The sequence below is a fragment of the Astatotilapia calliptera genome, chromosome 18 (assembly GCF_964374335.1).
Source record: "Astatotilapia calliptera chromosome 18, fAstCal68.1, whole genome shotgun sequence".
In the NCBI taxonomy this organism is placed as follows: domain Eukaryota; kingdom Metazoa; phylum Chordata; class Actinopteri; order Cichliformes; family Cichlidae; genus Astatotilapia; species Astatotilapia calliptera.
In genome coordinates, this window is record NC_137439.1 from 20441893 (window position 1) to 20460324 (window position 18432).

Below are 18432 nucleotides of genomic sequence, written 5' to 3' on the forward strand. Positions count from 1 at the left end.
CCCCTCCGCAGAGTCCCAGCACAGCCAGAGCACAGCACGGGAGAGGTCTCCAAACACCTGGATGTCTCTGATGCTCTCTGGAAGCAATTATAGCTTTCAGAAATGTCTAAGTGCTGATTCTGTTGTAGCAGTGGTGGCACAGTCCTCTGTGAAAACTTATGGGATATAGGGAAGAATCCTTGAAAAAAAAGTGCTTAACCTACACCTACAAAGCTAATTTTTTTTATTAATGAACACAGGCTGGGGAGCATAACTTCAATAAGTAAAGAATTTATGGGCGGTGGAGTCTTGATCAGTGTGGCTGTTTCACAGTGTGTACAGACACAGCAGCAGACAAACGAATGCAGTGGAGGTTGTCAAAACCACTTTCACAATGGCAGGATATCCTGAAGGTCACCGAGCCATGTTAACCTCCACAGGAAGTTGTCACTTGGTGGGAGGAAGAGAGGATTCCAGCATTCATTGGAGGAGTTTCTCTGAGGAGGGCTGGCTTTAGCTATAAACCAAGCAGATATGGTGGGAAACAGCTGCGAGGAATGTCATTATAGGAATTAATCACTGAGATTATGCAACTCTTAAATATGGTGTAAAATTTGGAAAATATTTCACATAGTATGAGAAGGGCCACAAGACTACCGTATGAACTCAGCTGACTTGAAATGCACTGCAGTCGACCCACAGCGTGTTTGAGTGAGATCAAATATACAAGACTTTCCCTCTGTTTGTTTTATTCATTTTTTTAATATAAAATTCATCAATTTAACATTGGATATATTTATAGATACAGCTATAATACAACAAATATGTCATTACCAAACGTACAATGTCCCTTTACTGCAATTCATAAAATACCATAGTTACCAAAGGTACCAATATAGGCTACTAGGTCCTGCTGAAAAAGCAACAACAGTGAGCAATACATAAGTGTCTTTGTCAGAAAACTGCTGGTGTTCTTATGATATTAACACTGTGTGGTGATGGTGTGCATGTGTCTGTTTGCACGTGTGTGCGATCCAGATATTAGTCACGTTGCGGGGCCCTAAATCTGTTTATACACTCAGATTATTGGCATTTCCTTTCCTTAAGAGAACAAAAGGCACATCTCCATTAAGTGCATCATTAACTTCTAAAATGAAGACAAGTTTCAAAGGAGAGTCAGGGTTAAGGTTGGAGAAGCTGGAACTGCTGTTAAGGTTAGAATCGGCTTCCCGGATGGCTGTCACGATCTGAGACCGCTTCAGTATACGACTGCTGTGCTTAGAAGAATTTGCAATATCATTAGTTTTGCAAGATGTTTAAATTTGACATGACAATAATAGTAATGTCATATTAATTCATCTTTAATTCTGATTATTGTGTTTTTGTTTCCTTTTTCTTCAATGAATTGCACTCAAAATACTAGCGGAGAGAATCTGAAACCACATCTGTACAAAAGTGTACAAAATAAGAACAATTACATAAAGCAGTATCGTATGCGTATCAACAGTAAGCTATCAGTGGTCAACACCAAGATGTGGTGACACAGCCCGTCTCCGGGAAATCAGTGTAAGTCATTTTCATATACTCTTAAGTCATGGATGTGCAACTTTGTGCGTGTGTGTGTGTGCGCGTGTGTTTTAATGTGTCGTCTGTACATGTAAGTGTAGAATATGGCAATGAAGGGATTTATTTGTGTACCTTACTAAACTACAACTGATTTACAGTTAAAAAAAAAAAACCCCAAACAAACAAAACAAAACACTGCAACATTCATATAAAAAAGGACTGCATGAGTCATGTCGTGATTTCATTTGACCCACACTTTGTACACTGCATGTCTTGTACCTCCACAGCAATTTCAAATAGATATATTCATTCCAGGCAGTGTGATTGTTTTCTGCTGTCTGCTGACACATTTGGTGACATTTTCTCATCACCAAAGTGTAACAGAAGTCAATTGTACCACAATTGATGTACTTATATGTTCAGTCGCTTGCTTTACTTCTTTTTTCTTTCCTTTTTTTTTTTTAGTTCATCTAATTTCTCCTCCTTCTTGTCATCCTGTCTCCTAAAAGACAATTTTGCTAGTAAACCCACTGACAAACACACTATGGTACATCTTAATCCACATGACTTGAATTTGAGTCACTATTATTACATTGTGCAGTGGAAATATATATGCTATTTACAATGCATACGAATCGCATGGGTACAATTAGGGTCCACTCAGTGTTTTTATGGCCTCAGAGTGAGGCAAATTTTCCTTTGTGTCTTTAAATTAAAACACCGAACTTGTCGAGGATAAATCTCCTGGTGTGCTTGTTACTTTCGGCGCCGTGCAAGCAAGGTGGATCAATTCCAGTGGCATCATATTGTAATTAATAGTGTCATCAGTGAAACATTGATCCTCTGAATAAAACGCTTGTCGTTTGAGTGACGATTGCCTGATTATTATTAGTTTTTGTTTCTTTGCTCTTTCTTTCATATATTGGGGTGTTTTCTATTGTGTAAGGATATCCAGTCTTTGGCGCTTTCAAAGCACTGAAATCCGCAGGTCTATCAAAGACATGAGACATGCAGAATTTACAAGTCTTAAATTCATCAAACTGTTCAGCGTGGAGACGAGAACACGCTCGTCGTCCATTTTGGACAGCACTATCTCAATATGCGGAGCTTAATTCTCCTTTCTACACTGATGACTCAAAAATTACAGGGTCTGAGTGTGTCCGCCTCGTTTTTCTTTTTTTAGTTCCTCCATTTCACTCTCAGGTGCTGTGTTGTTGTTTGTTGGCGTCAGCATCATCGGCGACTGGAGTTATCTAACGGGCGTCCATTGCGCCTCAGATCCCTAGTAGCTAGATGAAGTGGGGGTCCGCGAGATGTTGCTAGAGTCCTTGGAGCTGGAGGCGAGTCCTGGTCCTCCATGAAGCTTTCAGGACTGCCTTCAGCATCGCCATCAGGTAGGCTTCCGCAGCTGGAGCCTGGCGACATTGTCTCCAAAAGATCATCCCTGGCTAAGCCCACTACTGTGTCCTGGTGCGGTTCACCCTGAGGGCCCCCCTCGTGGGCGGCAACCCCAACCAACAGCCCTGTGTCCCCATCAGTTGTGCTGCCAACATTCCTCCCACCATCCTGATCCTCGAGGAGGTTGGAGAGGAAACTGATGTACTTCATAGCGAGCCGCAGTATCTCGTTTTTACTCAGCTTCTTGTCGGGAGGGTGGGTGGGAATGAGTTTACGAAGCTCTGCAAATGCCCCATTTACATTCTGCTGCCGCCAACGTTCACGACTGTTTGTGAAGATGCGACGTACAATCTTTGGCTGGCCAGCTAGCAGAATGGAAAGAAGGAGAAAAAGACAAGAAAAGGGGAGAGTAATGAGACAAGGCACCAACACATTTGCAAAAAAACCAATGAAATGCAGAGCTGAAGCAGAAAATATGGTTTGTAAAACAATAAATCAACAGAAGCGCAAAAGTAAGAGTGGGAGAAGAAGCAGCAGGAGATGCACAACATTTATTTGCAAGAAAGTACAGGATGAAAATAACAAACTTCAACAAATTCTAAAGCAGTAACTTTTAAAATTGTCCTCCGTATATGGCCACAGATTTTTTTTAGCTGATGGATCAGATGTGTGCCATATGTGATACAAGTGAAATGGTTGGTGTGGCATGCCAATCTCCTTAAAGGTTGTCAGGGAGCATGTGTGCTCCCTATTTGACATTCTAAATATTTTTTATTTAGTTAGTCATAGTAAAATGCTTCACTGCAGGTAGTCACATCCTCTCACCCTTCAACAATGGTGTCTTCTAAGCTATTGTTGCCCTTGGAACACACCCAGTCTATCTTAATCCTTCAGCCCACTCTGCAGTAAAACCTTGGCATGGAGGCAGGAGCACCCCCATCCTCCACCCCTGTACATGGCAGTGAGTGGGCAGCAGTGGAAAGGATGTTTCAAATGAAATAAACCCCAAATCCGCCTGAAAAGGGTTTACTTTAATGGCATGCAGGTACATGTATTTGACATTCAGATTAGCATTTATTTAGCCCCGTGAATTATGATGCATTTATTCTTCATGGGTGAAGCCCTTTCTGAATTTTCCTTTGGCAAGGCATCTTCTGCGAGACTCAGATTAGGGACGGTATAGCTCCATGTCAGTGAATGAATGACAATGGTGATGGAGAAGGGACGTTTGGGGGGGGGACTAAACTGGCAGAAGGAGGACACGGCAGAAGTGCATCTTACCATACTTATAAAGATCTAAAATGCGCCTACCCTCGTCGAGTTCAACCTCATAAGGCGCCGGGCGGCGCTTTACCCTGTTGCTGGGGTACATGCTGTACTGCTCCGACTCTCCTCCGAGACTATGTCAACAGAAAGGAGACAAAAGGTGCACAGGTACATTAGGTCACATGAATTCCACTGTACACAGTTTCCTTCATTGCTTCTAAAAGATCTTAATGCTCTCCACTCATTGCAGCAGGACACACACACACACAAACACACACACATCTGTCACATATGCACATGCTCAATAATGTAAACATAACGTAACCTCAGTAATACAAAAAGCATCTTGTCCCCTATCCTTTTACAGAAAGGCATAATTGTGTCTAATAACCATCAAACTTTCTATGTGCATTCATGAAACTGTATGTTTTTTGTTTTGATTCCCCCCCCCCTTCCTTCAGCCTTTACCTGTTGATGGCGGCGAGAGGCTGTGCCAGGTTGTAGAGCATCGCCCGCGCTGGGACAGGGAACGCGTTTGGGCTCAGTTGGACCATTCGAGCGTCGTCTCGTTGCGGCGGCGGCAGCGGCAGCGGTGGAGGTCTGCGAAGTTCCGTGATCGGCACCAAATGGCTCTCAGTCCTCTGTTGCACCGCTTTTATAGCGTCCCTCCTGGAGAGCTCGATCACCGGCACTTCCCTTTTCAGGTCAAGGGCGTTGTGAGAGGCAGTTTCCTTGGCAACGCCGTTGATGATGATGCTGATGCTGGTCCCGTTGTTCGAGTTCTGCAGAGGAACGTCATCCGTCTCCTCAACCCCCTTGAAGCTCCCTCCCCTCTCCTCCTCCTCCTCATCCTCCTCTTCTTCCTCCTCCCCCTCCTCTCTCCTCGGCTCCCCGTCCTCCTTGCATCCGTTCTGTCTGGAGATGATGGCGGAGTCCTCCTGTTTATTAGGACCGGACCCTGCATCGGGACTTTCGGGACAAAGCTCCTGTTGCCGCTTTTCCATCATTTTTATGCCGTCACCACTCGCTAGAGTCCACTACGTCCTAAATGAGATTTCCCTCGATTAATCCATAGTTCAGTGCATCGTTTGTGGCAAAATGTCAGATATAACCACGCATTTGCTGTCCACGCAAGCCTAAAGAAAATTAACAATAAAACATCATCACCGAGCTATTATCCTGGCTCGTATCCTTATTCAAAGTACTGTTCTTAAACTGTAAATGATATGAATACTGTAAAGCTTAAATTAGCAAATTGAATGAGCAATTAGATGACCCCCCCCCCCCCCCCCCCCCTCAGGTGACACATTTTATTCGACATTTTTCAAACTGAATAAGAAAAGGCCAAAGATTTTCCTGCGATATTGTTCCATGACAAAGAAATAACTCGGCACTCTATGACCATCACATTCAAACATCTCGCAGTTTTCCAGGATCAAACCATTATTTCTCAAACTATCCAAGGTGAGAGTGTTTTCAAGCTAAATAGAAACACGATGAATTCTTTTCAGGGCTCACTGGATTTTATTTTGTTTGAAATTTCCACGGTTGATTATTTTGTCACCATTTAATTTACAGCTGCAGGTGTAACCCGTTATTGTATTTATTTTATTAGGAGTCTTGTCTGCTCCTGTTTGTTTTATTGCTATTATGAAGCTCTTATCAAACGCTTGCATGGCCTTCACTGCTACAGTTAAGGCGTTACGCCTATATCTTACAGGGACGTTAGATGTCCGCGTTAATTATAAGATCGGAAATTAGAAGCATCATTTTCGCTACTGTTAAATGTAAAACTATCGTGGAGGAAAGCTGTGGATGCGAGGACTAAAAGGAAGGTTGATAATGACCACTATTCGTCGAAGTTAAAAAAATAAGAAAAATAAAAATCCACCTTTCTGCTTTTCCTTCCTCCCCTTGCAAATGAAAAATAATAGTCCAAAAAATGCTCGAACGTGATCGTTTTCACGCGCAAAGAATTAATAGCAGGTTGTCTAATTTTTTTTTTGTTTTATCGAGGGTAAGGCCATATTAGTGCTGGTGTTAACACCGAAAATCAGGAGTTCCCCACAATGACCAGTTTCAGGTGTTTCAGACGTAACTCATTTGATAAATTTCCTGGAAATGTTTTTCCTTTTAAACGAACGGCAGACGGAGAATTAAAAAAGAAAACGCACCATAATTTCTGGGAATTCTCCAGCAGGCCTCGCATCCGTTATTTCATGCCGTAGACTCCAACCATCCGATCGGACAATAGCAGAAAATATAGGCTAAAAATGTCGCTCATTACAGCAATAAAACCAAGACGAACGCGCTCAAATTACCGCGTACAGAGCGAAAAATGCGCTGGTTTAAATGAAGAGATGTGTTTTGGGGGGGACTTACCGTTCCAGCCGTGTTGTTGATGTTACTGTGTAAGTGGAGCCATTTTGTGAGTGGGTCATCCATGTCTGAGGTTTTTCTTTTTTTTTTCTCTCTCTACCAGTTGTGGAGTAGTGTGTGTATGTGTGTGCGTGTGCATATGTGTGTATGCGTATGTGTGTAGCTGAGTTATTCCTCGCCGCATCCAGTGCGCTCCCTCAGTATGGGGAGCGGAACACAGGCCGCAATGTGGCCGAGTGAGATAAGCGCACGGCAGCGGCCTCTTCATTCCCGATAAGCCCCTAAACCCATTATTTATGAAATGATTCATTATTATTTGGCTGTCGTGGGCTATATAGTCTTGTGGAGGGCAAAGCATTTAAAAAAAAAAAAAGCAAACAGGCACATCGCAACGGCCTGTATCAACGTGAGGTGGTGTAGTGTAGCCTGAGCTACAGTTGAGGTGTTTTAATTTTAATTTTTTAATTTTTTACGCAATAAACAAAAGCTCAGGTTAAGCTTTTGACCTATTTATATTTTCAACAAAGGTTTTTTTTTCCCGCTAAGCTCATTTATCCTGCAATAAGATAACTGATAATAACAGAGGGCCCTCTACCTTTTTTCTTTTTGTATTATTTATATTATTTTATTTTTTTGTTCAGTTTATTCTGCCCATTAATCCATATCCATTTCTGCGCCCCGAGGATGAATGCGCCACTGATACAATGGGCTGGTAAAAATGAGGTGGTCTAATCATTTTGACACTATTAATTGATATTTCTTTATCGATAAACACGTTCATAATAAAATGTGCTTTGTGTGTGTGTGTGTGTGTGTGTGTGTGTGTGTGTGTGTGTGTGTGTGTGTGTGTGTGTGTGTGTGTGTCATTGGAAATGTTGGGGATGGGGCCGGCGGTTCCCCCGGGTCCGTGGGGAGTCGTGGCTCGGGGAGATAAAAGCGGATCGGCTTCTGGTCACATCAGATAAACGAGCAGAGCATCAACGGTGACATGCTATCAGAGTACATTCAGTAGAGCATAAATGGTGGCAGGTACATCCTAATAACGGATTTTTAACACATTTCAAAACACTTTGCGAAAGTAGAAAATAAGCGCATTTAACCAAATGAGCAGGATGATTGAAGCTATAGATAGATAGATAGATAGATAGATAGATAGATAGATAGATAGATAGATAGATAGATAGATAGATAGATAGATAGATAGATAGATAGATAGATAGATAGATAGATAGATAGATAGATAGCGTTTCCATGGTGAATTAATGATTTAAAGATCGAACTCCACACTGAGTCACGACCCTATAGCAGGTCTGTTGAAGCAGAAGTCACGACCGTGATCCTACATCCTGTTCTGTGCCTGAAACAATTCCCTTTCATGTGCTTATTTTCATAATCTTCCGCTGAAACGTCACTCTTCTGCGTAAAAATGCGACAAACAGTCATTAATCGAGAAACTAAATTAATGCACGTGACTGGAAACTTTAAATAAAACATATAATACGCCATAACAGAGTAAGCATTTCTAAGTGTGCGATTTAGTTGTGGAATGAATGTGAATGATTAATTAATTTGTTAAATTAAAGGATAAACATTTCGACAAAATAAATCTCTATATTATTTTATTTAGAAGCAAAACGGCACCCGGTTCATAAAAGAGTACTTGATACAACACAAGCAAAATGAAGAGACCATACAGAGCCCCAGGGAAATATGATGCCCTGAAGAAAAAAACAAACAAACCCAAAATGAGATAATTTTTTTTTCTTTCTTTACACACCAGCTCAAGGGTCTATTGATCAAGCATGTGCCACACCCCTACAGATAATCAATTATTTGACCAATAAATAAATAAATAAATAAATAAGCAACAGTACTTAAAAATATATATCTGTATACAATTTCAAATAAGTGACAAAATACAAATCCAATCACTAACCATTTGAGATCTCGTGCTCTGTGTGACATAAAGAGCAAAATGAATCACAAGAAAAATTCACGACAACTAAAAAAGAAGAAGAAAATAAATCATTTTACAAATTGAAATTGCATTAGGTTTGAATTTTTCTTAACTTTCAAATACATTAAACTTTTCTAACTTGCCTACTCTGTGTACGGTTGGATTTGTATGTAATGTGCTTTAGTTTCTATTGCAATCCTTTGTGATGTCACATAATTAAACGTTGATTTGCACTATGAGAAAAGAAGCCCTCACCCTGTTTTTCCATCTACGCATTTGCAAGTGTGCTGCACTGACTACAGCACGTCTACCATTTGTTGCAGTCAGTCCGCAGTGTTTGTAGCAGTCAGTTACTCTGCGTGTCTCCAGGAGAAGTGGCTGTGTGCCATGCCTGTCCTGTCAATCAGCGCTGATTGCGTCGGGCGGGCATGATTCGAAGGGAAGCAGTGCTTTCCCTGGTCATGAGGCGCGTCACCTGGTCTAAAGTGAGTCCGGCCACTGCTTCTCCATTCACCTGCAGAATTTCGTCACCGATGCCAAGGAGGCCTACGTACGGGCCTTCTCCGCTGCCATCACCCACTTTTTCAACATATACACCTGCACAAAGGAGAAAAAAGAGAAGAGAAGAAAGATGAATAGAAAGAAATGAGTTAGAAGTAAATGTGTCTTTGGGTTCATAGAATTTCTACTCTTTTTATTATTACAAAAAATGAAATTGAAAATGTAAAAACATACCTGTGTCTGGTCGACCTTTGCCCCTTGAAATAACAAAACCATAAGGACCGTTTGGGGGTTTGATGAGCTCCAGGAGGATACTCCCATCAGGGAAAGCCTGAGTGGCCCGGCCCACCGGACGTGCGATTCTAGAGGGAAGTACATCTTCAACGCTCAAGGCCCTGTGAAGCTCAAGCTGAGGGCTGTCAGGGCTGAGGAAGCAGAAATTCATTATTTCAATAAGAGTGTGAGAATTTATATAAGTCATCTTCATCACTCAGTTCTTCTGCTTGGTTTTGTTTGCCACAGTCACCTACCTGAGTGCCAGGCCGTATGGTATTTGCACCTCCCCAAGTATGGTTGAACGCTCTGTTCTTCTCTCTAAACTCTGCACAGAGGAGGCTTTACGCAGCTGGGCCAGTGGCAGCACCTAGTGGCAAATGAATGGCACTGTAATAAACTGATTTTATTTCTTTTCACCAAACCAGCTTCCAGAACCATAATATTTTGCCTTTATTACACCTATAAAAATATGGTCTGCTTGGCAGCACACACACACATACAAAAAAAGGATTAATTCCACTAGTGTATTCCTGAAACTGCAGAGAAGGCAGCAGACCTGTACAAAGTAGAAACTTTGGCTGGTCCACTGTTGAAATGAACTTTGTACAGGTATGTGAGGAAAATGACATTACTTTTTACCTTCTGCCTGTATGAGGTTAAATTTGTATACATTTATTGTGGCCAATCATGATGTTAAAAACATGAGATATAGGAGCGCAGCAGTCAACAACACAACAAAACATTTAGACCTCTTGCTCACCGTATTCAGCGTCTGCAGGGAGGGTGTCCTCTGTATGCGGATAGTGGGCTGCGGTCTCCGTGTTGGGCTTGGTGATGCTGAGCTCGCCCGGGGGGCAGTGGGTATACTGAGCTGTTCCATACTACTGGAGCGACCTCCTTTCACAAGCCTACCGACACTGTTCAGGCCAATGGAGGAAAAGAAGCGACGTAGGAAGAGCTTTGGACGCCCATCCAGCTTTCTGTAAAAAGAAAATTGTGATTTTTCTTTTAAATTAGACCTTAGCACAGACTTTAAATATATTGATCTAGACACTGTTGCATCACAGTGTGAACTACACACACACTGAGAATTGTTATTATGGACTGAGATTATTTTTAAGAGCTGTGAAAACAATTTTATAAGTGTCTTCCTTCTGTAAAGGATCGTAATGACTACAGCTATATACTGTATTACCAAAAGAGGGCAGGATTGCTCTGGTATTGAAAGAAGCTTTCTAACAACAAGAACAACAGCCTGTCTGCTGAATAGGGTTTTAATCTACTAACTGCTGCACAACAGTGTTGGTGGGGGCAAGGGATTTATTGTCTAAGCTATGGCAAGAACATTGTTATCTTGGCTTACCTAGACCCATCACAGTTTTCCTCCCACAGGGCCTCAGCTTTCAGATGTTCAGCCCTCAATAGCTCTGCTCTGAGGTCCTCAGCCCGAGACATACCCAGGCCACGTATTGCACGGCACTCTGAACCAGAACCAGAATCCCCACTTAAGCCTACAAAAGGAAAAGAGTACATAATTAAATGTCAGTATTATCCTGATCTTTGCTGAAAGTAAACTTCTAACTGCTCTTTTCCACACTACAACATTTATCTATTAGTGCACACAAGTAAAGTTTATAGGTAGCTACAGTTCACTTCAGAAACACAACCAAAAAGGCTTCTTTATACTTCCACTTGTCTGCAGTTCAGACAGACATATTGTACTTTTTCATCAACATTTATTAGGTAGTCAGAGTAACATTTACTTTGTAGCTCATGCCTTTTTCATTTCCTTCTCATTACTTTATTAAGGCTTCATTATAAAGTTAAATATCCCTAAGAATAGAAATTACTCAGAGTTAGTTTCTTGCTTAGTTGCAACATAGGACCATGACTACATTTAAAACATTAATGATAAACGAATAGTATGTGTAATCGTATAATGCTGCTTTATGTACATTACTGTTGCCACTCACCTGCACCATCTGGAGTGGCATCCCAGAGTTCAGAGGCTGGCAGGTCTGTGGCTAGTCTGGCTGGGGAGTACCTCAGAGTAGAGGGTCTGATGCAGGACACTGGGCTGCTACTAGCAGGCACCCCTGGGGTTAAAGATGCTGGAGACTCCCTCCTTGTGTCTGGAGAATCCAGCAGAGATTGAGCTCCACCCTCTCCTCCCTGATTTGAGGTCATCTGGAACTGAACCGTGGACTGACCAGCAGCAGAGCGATTTCTTGAGCTTGACTTGAGAGCTGACTTGATAGGCAATGCAGGGGTTGGTGACTCCCTTAGTCCACCAGATGCTTCAAGCAAAGGTGGCTCCAGAGAAATGGGGCTATCAGGTGCAAATGAAACAGCTCTGCTCAGGTTGACTCTGTTACGTGGATTTGAGTTACGCCGCTGAGCCCACGACGGGCCATAAGGGCCATGACCAGACTCTAACCGACTTTCTCCTTTCCTGCTCCTTCTCCTAAGTTTCCCAAACCCTGATGACTTCCATCCTGTACTAATTTCTCTATTTTCGCCCAAAACATAAGCGCCGGCGAAGGTGACAGTAAGAGGAGCTTTAGGACGAGTGCTTGCCTCCGCTTTGTTTGGTGACACCCAGCGAGGAGCCACTTTTCCTCTTGGGTCCTCAGGGTTACCAGGCTGCTGAGGCTCAGCGTGCTTTGGATCTGGTGGCGATGAAACTGGCTGAGGTTCTCTCACCACAGAACCACATGATTCACATTTCTTCACCAGCACTATTATCTCTTTAACCACTGTTGTAGTTTCACCAACAGCAGGCTCATCCTCTTGCTTCTGTGTAGGAGGCATAGAAACACTTCTGTGGTTTCTGTTCCTCTCTGAACCGCTGCTGCTGGAATCTATATTGCTGTCTTTACTCTTGAACCTGGGTGTCCCGGGCCTGCCACGCTGTCTCACTCTGTCCAAGTAGCGAGACTCTGCTTCTTTTTCTGATTCATCCTCAAAGCGTACACGGGTGGGTGAGCAACCGTACCTTCTGCTTCGACCTACTTGGTCGCTGGGTGAAGTGTCTCTCTGACTGGGGACAAGGAGGGGACCAGATGAGACTTGAGCTGGGAGCTCTTCTTTGGTTTGAACAGCTTTTTGTGCTGTTGTTGGACTGGGAGATTCAACTTGCTGTTTCCTCCTGTAAAAAATGACAGAGGTGTGGGTATTGGAGACAAGTTTAAAGCTCCAGATACTTTGTCGACTTCTCCATTTTTATGTTATTAGTTTATCAAAGTCAAATGTGAAAAATGTAGGAAAGCTGAATCCATCATCTCGGTATCAGATGGTAGCAAACATACGACTCAATAACATGTGCACCACTGGGCACATAATATCAAAATATAAGGTGCTAAAATGACATTTACATAAACTGTAATAAGACATACTGTATGTGTTACAACTTTGTCTGTCTCAGGCACCAATGACCAGGTTAGTGAAGCAGTCAGGAATGTAGGGTATATTGCAAATTCTCCTAATCCTAATTTAAGTGAAAACTTCCTGCTGATTTAAAGGGATTTCTGAAACAAAACTACACAAAGTACACACTATTACATAAAAAGAATAAAAGCAAACATTTTCAAAACATTGTCAGCTTTGCTTATGTAATTACAAAGCAAAAGTCAAGTTCTAAAGCTTTAACTTGTTTTCGGTTATGCAACATTAGCTTTGCAGGAAAGGGGCAAGTGCAAAAGAAGGATAGACAAAGCACAGAAGAAGTGTTGGGAGGGAGACGTAAGGATGGGAGCAAAGTGATAAACAAACATAAGAAGTGCATAAACAGGGAAAAAAGAAGAAGCAGACACGCTCAAAGTGGGACTTTCACAGTCTCTAACCTCAATCCCACAAGCTCACACAGGCCTTTTAAGTTAACTTACACGGTGGATCTTTGATCAGAATGGGAGCGTCTGCTGGGGCGATCGGCTTTGATGTGATTGGAGCGAGCCTTGAGTCTTGCTCGCTCCAGAAGAAGCTTGGCCTGCTCGTGTCTTGGGCTTAGAGGTAGTTCATCGCTGATTACAAGAAGTGACCTGAGGAGCAATGGGAAGAGAGACAGAGAGTGGAAATTAGTACCGAACAGCAGGGAAATGGATAGAGTTTAACTCGCTAATGAGACAATCTGCCAGCATCTGTCTGAGAATGCTGGATTTTTGATAAAGTGTTCAAATTTTCAAAGCTTATTCTGTGCTGACACATATCCAGAGACATCATATTTCCCCAAAGATTGACTTAACATGGAGCCCAGCAAGCTGCGTCTTCCTAAGCTGTCTTATGTAATATCAGATAAAAAGACTGGGGCGTGGCTCTAGTGGTCAGCAGCAAAGGGGAATGTCATCCATCCATTTATCCATTCATCCATCCATCTTTATGCCCAGCAGCTAAGCTGCTCTGCATTGTGCTTCATCGTCTGTACTTCTCTTTATCCCCTGGCCCAGTGATAAAGATAGCATGATACACCAGCCACGTGGATTATCTTTGTAATCTTTGTAAGTGTGATTCATTCTCTCCTGTGTGACAAGATGAGAACATATTGTCTTTCACCAGATTACAGTTTGTTGTGTCACCACAGTATTCAAACACCAGAAAAAAGAAATCAACAAAGTTGGATCCTGTCTTTAAATATCATATGTAACTCTTTATTCTACAGTTTATAACCATGTTCAAAATAACAACCTTTACTAAAAGGATGGCTTCCAAAATTGTGCAACTGGTGAAAAAAGATAACAGTGTGCCAGGTCGACAAGTGTCGAGCGAGTATCAAACATTACACATATTTGATACTCGCTCAGTATCGCCAGTGCACTGCTTTTGACAATACTCGACATCATCTCTTCCCTGTGATTAAACCTGATTATCAAAGTGTTTGTTTGGATTGTGCACCACGCATAGTTGCCTCATTGGGTAGATTTTCTCAAGTGCAGCTGTAAAAGTGAAATTTATGAGGAGAGGATATAAATAGTCCAAAGAGATTATCTGTCACTACCCTTGCCAGGAACTACATTGCTCACCTTAAATAGGGTTCAAGTTCCTGGGCCAGAATGGCTGAGTCTGAGGCGTCCAAAACAGGATGGGCACCTGCAACTGGTATAAAAAAGGAAAAAGATATGAGCATATATAAAAGTGCAGTCAAAATTTCTTCCAGATGAAAGAAGGATTTCTTGTCTTTGTCTCTTCCTTCACCCAGACATAATGTGCTACAGCGCATTAAATTATTGTTTAATGTTCCATTTTTTTAGGACTTGCCTTGCGGCAAACACAACTGCAGAGAGAGCAGTCAGCCATGACGTGACCAACAAGGACATTTGGGTATCAAAGAAATTGGGACTTGCTATGATCAAAAGGATTTTCATAAACCTTATAACATTAGGTTCAGATTACACTCAGTGGCAGTCTCGGAGGTCATCCCTAACTCATCTTTAATCTCGGACAAAAAACCCCCCAAAACAAAACAAAACACACACACGCACACATACACACACACACATACACAGATTATGTAACTGCTGAAGGATAAAAGCAGATTTCCCAGAGACAAGAGGGCAAAATCATCTCATCATCACGAACTTGCACCTGCATCTCCCGTACTGGGCATTGAAACTGAGATCTGTGCAATACCACATGATCATTGCATGGGAAAAAATATCATCTGTCATCCTACAGACATACAAAGACATCCATTAGCGCGCCGGCAGAGATAAAAAAGACAGGGACACTTCCCCCACTGCTCTATTAATAGTAACACCCGTATGCACATCTGCACATCTGACATCTGTTCAGCACTGGGAACCAGCCAGGTTACATTCTGCGTTTCAATACAACATTGTAGGTAGGCAGACTACAGCTGAATGGGGCACTTTAAATGGCTGCAACAGATGGAAATCATTCTAAGCAGACAATGTGCATAAATTATTGACAATTTTCCAGCTTTAGAAGGTTGTTAGGGGGAAAAAATCAAATGCAAAATTTAACCTTTTCTGTCCTCATCCAAAATGCTAACACGCCACAGGAGCTGATCCAGCTCATAACATTTGACTACACTTCATGAGGAAGCTAAAGTAATAGAGAAAAAAATATGACTAAGTCACAGCCTTTTATTGAAACTATATCAAGTATTGTTGTCATAAATATAGCAGCATGTGTTTTGTTGTCTTTTTTTAAATAAAGGCACGCTACTAAAAATGCTATTATTGTATAGCATAATAATACTGCAAAAGTAAAGTTATGTATTTCATGCCATGGCCAGGAGTTTCAAAACACTCTACAGCTTATTTATCAGTAAAGCATTACTAAACCCCTTCTCAGATGGCTCCATGCATTACTTTTTCGCTTTCTCTATTATTTTCCTTAATAGACCTACCGTTATAATCCACTCTGTACGTCGTTTCTTCATAATAGCCAGTGATTTCTCCTTCTTGCAGTTCTCTCACTTCCCTGTAGTGTTGTTGTCTTTCCCTTAACTTTGCATAGGCCCTCTCCTTCACCCTCAGTTTATCATCAGCGCAAAGGATTCCACTTTGTGAAGACATGCTCTCCGAGCTGTCTGAACTGCACAGTCCTTTATTGGGATCAGTCACATCTGTCTCCCTCTGCTCATACTTGTCCAGGTACCACTCCACACTACCAGAGTTTTGGATTTCAGAAGACACATCATAGTCATTCTCCAGACCTCCCACATCATTCTTGTTGCCTGCTTCAGCCAGTTTAGGCTTTCTCTGAGGCTCTGCTACTGCCTCTGTCCGAGTGTAGTCCTTTAGTGGTAATGTGGGGGGTGTATTGTGAGGGTCAACCCCATTGAGAAGCAACGTTTCTGGGCGTGCTACTCTCCAGAAGCCCTTTGGAGGGGCCCAGTGTCTTGCTGAAGGAGAAGAAGTGGAGGAAGTAAAGGACGATGCTGTAGAAGCAGAGATGTTGGAGGAGAGCACAGGTGGTGGTGGAAGAGGAGGAGGGGAAGCGGATGGGCCATCCTTGCTAGTGCTTGGGTTGTCAGACGGAAGACTCTCCAGACTGGTGCCCTCTCCAAGCCCACAAGGCTGACCCGTTGGATGACTGACCTGTCCATCATTCTTTTCTGACTGCTCCTCTTCCACTTCCTCCCCCTGCTGTACAATTTGTGCTTCAGCGGGAGGACTGTGGATCTCCAGCCTGACTTGTACCTCTACCTCCTCCTCTTCATCACTGCTGCTTAAGTCCTTTGCACCACCTGATCGCCAGGAGGGAGCAGGCAGAAACAGCTGGCCTTTCACTTTGGGTCTCTGTCTAAGGAGGACTTCAGATGAAATGTGCCCCGCTGGGTTGCTCACCAACACCTCCGTGTCAAATCTTCCTCTGTCTTTCTCCCTGTCTCTTCCCCTTGTTCTTCTCTGCGTGATCGACTTCACCTTGGTCTGCAGGGCGTGGACAGCTGAACTTTGAGCAGGGGGAGGAAGAGAAGCATTCAAAGTGGTGGTGGGTGCTGGGAAAACAGGCTCAGGAACAGGACCTGTAATGAGTCCCCAGTTTATGGGAAGCCCAGTGGGCAAAGGGGAACCGGATTTTGATTGGATATTATCAGCAGCTTTCTCTTCCTCCATTGGCTAGTCATGTACAAGAAATTCCAAAGAGATTCTGAAAATAAAGAACAAGAAAGATAAAAACCTTTCCTATTCAGGGTATTCTACATCTCTGTTACCAGATACTTTTTTCCTGTGTGCCGGGTAAGGAGATATGTAATGTGGACTCTGTCACGTTGCCTTATCCAGTGATTACTTTGCAGGGCACAGGATAATCCTTTGGAATCAGAATAAGCAACTGCTGCCTGCAACTGAGACCCTACAGGGAATAAGCAGTATTATATGTTTATGTTTGGTTGTATATATCAGAAATAATCAACCATGTTTTTCCCTGTTTGCCATTCATTAATAGAAAAACTGGAGGAAAAATCAGCTAAAGTATTTAAAATTCATTATTTACCCATAAGAAATACGCACAACAGCAGTTTTCTACAGGCTACTGTTGGTAATTATGTAAACCGCCTCCATAAAAGCAATTTTAACTCATTATTATCATTAACAAAGTAGCTTCTCATCACATTAAGAGACAGGCTGGTTTCGCTATTAGAAGGCTAACAAACATTTTTTAATGTACCTGCACTTTTGCTGAACACGGCGTACTTTGACATGCAATCCCAGCGTCGATGGTCACGAGAAAGTTGCCATAAATTCTTGGGCAACCGCACAAATTAAAGTTGCCCTCCATAATAAAAAGCTGCGCCAAGCGTGCAGTTATTGCAGCGCGCATCCTCGCTTCACCAACAGGCGAGACGAGCGACGTCCCCGTGGATGAAATAACAATGATAATAACAAGATTTCCAAACGTTTCTCCAGATTTTGAGGTTATGTTTTCACTCTCCCTCTTTCTCTGTCGCTCTACGTAGCTCCGAGCGGTGTCAGGCGCGTCAGCGGTCTCTCAATCGTGCCTGGTCTGATAATCCCCTCAGAAATCAGTGGGATTAAACAAAAATGGAATAAAAAAAATGCCTGCTTTAATTTCGCTCTTGCCTCATGAGTGGAGCTCGAGTAGAGCTCTGTGTTGCGCAAGTGCACACACACCGATTCCCTCCCCGCTGTAAAAAAAAAAAAAAAAAAGAAAAAAGAAAAAAGAAAAAAAAAGAATAAACCAATGAAAAAGAGAAAACATTTCTAGTAAAATGGCTTGGTGACCTCTCGCCCAAATGAGATATCCCAGACACTTTTCACTCTTTATTTCGGTGGCTCTGGTTGCAAGGAAGTGGGGTAGGCTCTGCTGCGTTTTAGGGAGCACGGGTCTAATTTTGTCTCGAAAAACAAAAGTCAGCTGATTCTTATTTGTCAATACAGCTCCCTCCCTCCATCTTAATCTGTCCGAGCTCCCCCCTTCTCTTCGTTTGTCTAATACAGATACACAAAAATTTTAACATATATGCACCCGTGCAAACTGAACAGTTTAACTGTGAAAATGTTCCCAGATGTGATCTTCTCAGCACCTGCCCAGTTTTGGTATTTTGTGTGTGCGGCTCAATTTCAACAGAGGGCGCCATTTGCCCACAATCCAAACGCGCACACGCAAAAAAGAAAAAAAACGCGCGT

At 42.5% G+C, this 18432-nt stretch overlaps 2 protein-coding genes across 5 annotated transcripts; both read right to left on the reverse strand.

The window, feature by feature from the left end:
• Positions 1–721: 721 nt before the first annotated feature.
• Positions 722–8040, reverse strand: tal1 (T-cell acute lymphocytic leukemia 1). 4 transcript variants are annotated; one of them, XM_026148766.2, is made up of 4 exons: positions 6592–8040; positions 4678–5253; positions 4225–4343; positions 722–3308 (listed from the first exon to the last, which is right to left on the reverse strand). In XM_026148766.2, the coding sequence occupies exons 2-4, from the start codon at positions 5214–5216 to the stop codon at positions 2779–2781; spliced, it is 1188 nt and encodes a 395-aa protein (XP_026004551.1). In that variant the 5' UTR covers positions 5217–5253; positions 6592–8040; the 3' UTR covers positions 722–2778. The 4 variants fall into 4 exon arrangements, with proteins under 4 accessions (XP_026004551.1, XP_080148728.1, XP_080148727.1 ...); XM_080292602.1 differs by having other exon boundaries at positions 4255–4343; positions 4678–5345; XM_080292601.1 differs by having other exon boundaries at positions 4678–5345.
• A 150-nt stretch (positions 8041–8190) lies between these two features.
• Positions 8191–18414, reverse strand: LOC113010006 (uncharacterized). The gene is made up of 10 exons (XM_026148761.2): positions 17453–18414; positions 15687–16933; positions 14338–14410; positions 13207–13359; positions 11296–12470; positions 10686–10833; positions 10083–10302; positions 9577–9689; positions 9281–9471; positions 8191–9142 (listed from the first exon to the last, which is right to left on the reverse strand). The coding sequence occupies exons 2-10, from the start codon at positions 16897–16899 to the stop codon at positions 8949–8951; spliced, it is 3480 nt and encodes a 1159-aa protein (XP_026004546.1). The 5' UTR covers positions 16900–16933; positions 17453–18414; the 3' UTR covers positions 8191–8948.
• Between the last annotated feature and the right edge of the window lie 18 nt (positions 18415–18432).